The sequence below is a fragment of the Penaeus japonicus genome, unplaced genomic scaffold (assembly GCF_977035675.1).
Source record: "Penaeus japonicus unplaced genomic scaffold, GWHDUDI00000001_assembly GWHDUDI00000006, whole genome shotgun sequence".
Classification (NCBI taxonomy): domain Eukaryota; kingdom Metazoa; phylum Arthropoda; class Malacostraca; order Decapoda; family Penaeidae; genus Penaeus; species Penaeus japonicus.
In genome coordinates this window covers 25,541,341-25,546,340 of record NW_028234408.1, presented here as the reverse complement: position 1 = coordinate 25,546,340, position 5,000 = coordinate 25,541,341, and the positions used below count along the sequence as shown (strand labels likewise).

The window sequence follows — 5,000 nt, the reverse complement described above, 5'->3', positions numbered from 1 at the left end:
ATGATCAGCTTCCATTTTTGCCATGTTGTCAACTGACATGCTGATACACTAACGGCAGTAAGACTCCTGCTGCTATTATTACTACTTCTATCATTATTACTACTACTACTGCTACTACCTTATTAGAAGATGTCCTTCACTTTCTCCTTATAGTCATACCTCCATTTAGTACTTACTAGAACATGCTTATTTCATTGTACTTCGCAATGAAAGCCACTACTATTATCACCATTACTACTACTACTTTTTTCTACCATTGTTGCTACTGCTATAGTTATAAGTACATATACCACTTCTGTTTTTACTGTCATCAATGTTGATATGATCAGTGTTGTTATTACCACTTCTAGTTCGACGCGTAGTGTTATTGTTATCATTATTATCGTTCAGGAAAAAGTCAGGCCGCCTAACTTAATTTAATGTCTCTTTACAGGGTCCGAGCGTGTGCAGTGATGTAATAAGTGCAGAGCTAAAACCTGGACTGTGATCAGCATTACCGCAAGCAAGCTATGGCGTAGGGAAGGGTGATGGTAACCGCTAATAAGGCTTTTCATGGACTCAAGGCCAAACTGAACGCCACCATCTATGTGTTTGCAACATTTCTACATGATTATACAGTGTTGCGAAATATGATTGTTCCATTAGGAGCGTAGAGTGCGCTCGCGGCTGCAACAACGTGGTTTCGGCGACGTAGCGGTGTCGTGGTGAAGGGAGTGTGTGTGTGTTTGTGTGTGTGCGTTCTGTGCTCGCGTGTGTGCGGCTGTGTTCGCGGTGGGCCTCGGAGTGCCACAGGCCGCATGTACGAGTGGGTCTCGCAGAGGCTTCCAGGCCGCGGGTTGCTTTATCTAGCGCCGATTTCGATAGTCGGATGACGGAGACGGCGGTCACCACCAAGGCCGCTTGTGATGCCTTACCATTGCAGTGTTGCGTAAGTGAAGTGAAGATTAAGACATAAGAAAAAAGTAAGAACAAATAGATAACATATGATGCGCTGATGTGTTTACACTTATAGATGCATATGATTGATAATTGCCAGCGCCCCTGATTTTGCTCTTCGTGGAATAATAAGCAATATTTGCCGAAGAAGAGTTGAAACAGCCGGTTGCTTGAAGCCCAGCATCATGGGCTGACCGTCAAAGCAAGAGGTCTGTAACGTGACGCGACGGACGTGACCATTGCAACGACCCAGGCTTCCCTTCGCCGCGTCATGGAGGACGAATCTCAGGTAGGTTGAATTTGACTCTGGCTTCGTAGTTGTTTTCGTTAATAAAGCTATTAAATTATTAGTGTCATCAACTTTTCATGTAATTTAGTTGTGTGGTAGTTGATTGATGATTGTTGATGAAACGCAAAATTACTTTTTGAAATGTAAATGGTGTATTATTCTACGAAAAACCATTTAGTGGTAAAACTATAGACCTACAGATAACCGTTAATATTTTGATACAAAACTGATTGTTTAGTAAATTTCCATGTTATAATGTAATCTTTACCAAAGATACATGGTGACTGACAGAAGGTTGTGCTTCATGCAATACATATCGATGAGATGCGGAAACTGAACAATGACGATATGAAAAATAGGTCTTGCAGGGGCACGATTACAGGCTCTCTAATCTAAGCGTGCATGTCGAAGTGCCAGGGCAGGGTGGACGTTGTGGGACCCCTTGATGGCGGTATCCGTCAGTCGATGATGAAGGTGACAGGTGGCGGCGAAGGCAGAGCCGCCCCTGGGAGCCATCTGTTGCAAGGGCCCATCCATGTGGCTCGCGACGGCGCGCTCCACCTGCCTGCCTGTGGCGGGAGGCAACATGACTGTCTTAGTAATTGGTCTCTCTAATTCACTTTTTATTCTCTTCCCTCTGCCGTCTTTCTGCACTGAATAATGAGGAAGCGTACATCCGCTAATGACCTACAGTACCGTATAGTGGTCACGAGAGTACGAACACTGATGGACGTCAGACCAAGCCTTGTCAACCACCACATCATCAATCAGAAATTACCGCAGGTCTCCATAACAGCCGGGGGGGGGGGGGGGGCTGTTAGGGAGACCCTCCTCTCCCGACCCGCTCCGACTCTTTCCCGCATACTCACCAAGCTCGGTATTCTGTCACGTCTGAAACCCGTGACATGAGCGTATAATTGTCCTCATTACGGTAAACCAAACAATTAGCATAATTGTCACGGGCTCATTTAACTTACGGTAACATCTCATGAGGGTTACATATGGTTCGGGATGCAGCTCTGGATCGGTTTCTTTGGGGGATTGGGATTGGGGTTGGGATTGGGAAGGCAGGTTGACGCAGGGCTCAGCTTATGAGGTGAGCTCATGAAGGCAGAGGGTGGCGGAAGGAAAAAGGGAAAATGAAGAAGGGAAGCGGGAATGAGAACAAGAAAAAAAGACCAGAAACAAGAATGAGACAGAGAGATGGACAGAGCCAGAGCCAAAGTCTGAGACAGAGAGGCAGAGCAGAACATGAGAATGCAAAATAGATGGGGTGGCAGACAAGCAGGCAGGTAGGTATGGAGGCAGACAGACAGACAGACAGACAGACAGACAGACAGACAGACAGACAGACAGACAAACATACAGACAGATAAACTGACTGACAGACAGACAGACGGACGGACGGACAGACAGTCAGAGAGAGAGAGAGAGAGAGAGAGAGAGAGAGAGAGAGAGAGAGAGAGAGAGAGAATAACTTCATATACGCACACACACAAACATGCACCCGCTAAACATACACAAAAAAGTCTTGCCTAACGCAATTCCGACGCACTAGGCAAGCTGTCAACATCACGCAAAGCAATTTTACAACTTCCCTAATGAGGAGCTCTCATTTTTCGCCGTCAGTTTTGCCTCAGAGCTGTTGCGTTCATTCCCTCCTAAAAGACACGTTCCGTAAGCACGTTCAGGGGGCAGTGGGAGAGGGGGAGGGAGTTTATAGCTGGGAAGTAATACCGGGATTCATCTACGTGGCGTAATTTTTCCTGTCCCTTTGAAGTTCACTTTATAGCTCGAGGCTTTCTTTTGCCATGGCGATACTTTCATGCACTGTGTAGTGCCTGGATAGGAGGGGGAAGAGGGAAGAGGGGAGAGGGGAGAGGGGAGAGGGGAGTGGTGAGAGGCGAAATCCAATCAGATCGTCCGCGACGGAGTAATGTAGCATGAGAAAGCGACGCTTAGTGTACCTCGATGCCACAAAGACGAAAAGTTGCAAGGGAACCTTCTCATCGGCTGCCCAGCTTCACTTTGCTGGCACCACTCAAGATGATTGAAAAAAGGATGTGATGACGCGCAATCATATGAAATATATGCTAAAGGGTTTTGATATGCTTTCAGTTATATTTCCAGGTATTTCCGGGTCGATTTAAGGTTGCTATGGAACTAACTTGCAGCTTATATTAGCCACACTGCAACGCGAGGTCACCGGTTAGTTTGTGGCATCATCGGCGATTCTGCTGTAATTGGTTTTGCATTCCGGGACGCACATCGCCGTTGGGATGGCTTTATAGCCTGTAGCCTCCACTCGCGAATGTACATATGTGAGTAAACGAGTAATTAACTTTGGAAAGGGAGGAAGGGAGGAAGGGAGGATTGGAGGTTTAGAAAAAGGAGGAAGAGAGAGAGTGAGTGAGGAAGAGAGAGAGGGAGTGAGGGAGAGAGAGAGGGAGTGAGGAAGAGAGAGAGGGAGTGAGGAAGAGAGAGAGGGAGTGAGGAAGAGAAAGAGAGTGTGGAAGAGAGAGAAGGAGAGAGTGAGGAAGAGAGAGAAGGAGAGAGTGAGGAAGAGAGAGAAGGAGAGAGTGAGGAAGAGAGAGAAGGAGAGAGTGAGGAAGAGAGAGAAGGAGAGAGTGAGGAAGAGAGAGAGAGAGTGAGGAAGAGAGAGAGAGAGTGAGGAAGAAAGAGAGAAAGAGTGAGGAAGAAAGAGAGAAAGAGTGAGGAAGAAAGAGAGAAAGAGTGAGGAAGAAAAAGAGAAAGAGTGAGGAAGAAAGAGAGAAAGAGCGATGAAGAGAGAGATAGAAAGAGATAGAGAGAGAGAGAGAGAGAGAGAGAGAGAGAGAGAGAGAGAGAGAGAGAGAGAGAGAGAGAGAGAGAGAGAGAGAGAGAGAGAGAGAGAGAGTAGGGGGAGTGAATGAAGGAGTACTAATTAAGTTATTATTTATGCTACAAATAATAACTGATCTAAAATTATCTCCTTTCCAACTCTTGAAGAAAGCTTTTAAAAAGGGGATAGGCCTACAAAACTTTATTCGTCCGATGTTGTTTCAATGACGATGGCAGACGAGGCCTCCTCTCTCTCTCTGAATGAATGGTGTTTCTGTATTTTTTGTTATTGTCTGTATAATTTTATGATTAGTGATAATGGCAGTGTTAAGAAATAATGAGAACATTAGGAGTAACATTATGGATACTTCTGACAATACCAGAGTAATGTTATAATGATGACTTTAGTATTAATTATAATATTATCACAGAAAGATCAACCAGAAAATAGCACGGTGTCAACAATAATGACGCGTAACTCGGAATAAAAATGACGGTTATGATGGAAAATGGATATTTCAGCAACAATAAAGAAATAAAAAGTAATGACAGCAGATACAGAGATAGGCCTATAAAGGAGATAATTTCACAATACAAGGCATTTATGCTGTAGTTATTTTACTCAATTCGTATTGATTTGTTTGCATTTTGCTTGATAATGTTTTTCCATGTTTTTTTGAAGGGGCGAAACAACTTGATTATTACTGTTAACCATCATAATTTAAAGATGAAAATATTAGGGAAAAAGACATTTATTAGTCCCCTAATTCAACAAGTTAATGTTTTTGACTACATTAGCGTATATTCGTGACAGAAAATTATGGAAACTTCTGTTAGTTGCTGGTGGTAAGGATAACGAAGGTGATCAGCATCATCTCCGCCCTTTCCGCCAGCGCTGCCATTACCGGTGGCCACAGTGAAGGGCTAGCACAAGCGTCATAATTGCAGCTCGCGC

General features: G+C 44.6%; 1 protein-coding gene across 1 annotated transcript in view; it reads left to right on the top strand.

Annotated features, from left to right (window-relative positions):
• The window catches only part of LOC122242614 (uncharacterized), a 448,283-nt gene that overhangs the window by 17,139 nt on the left and 426,144 nt on the right, over positions 1-5,000 (top strand). Inside the window, exon 2 of the mRNA XM_086537781.1 lies at positions 434-1,225. Coding sequence (XP_086393907.1) covers positions 1,208-1,225 — 18 coding nt within the window. The 5' untranslated portion in view covers positions 434-1,207. The remainder of the gene's footprint in view (positions 1-433; positions 1,226-5,000) is intronic.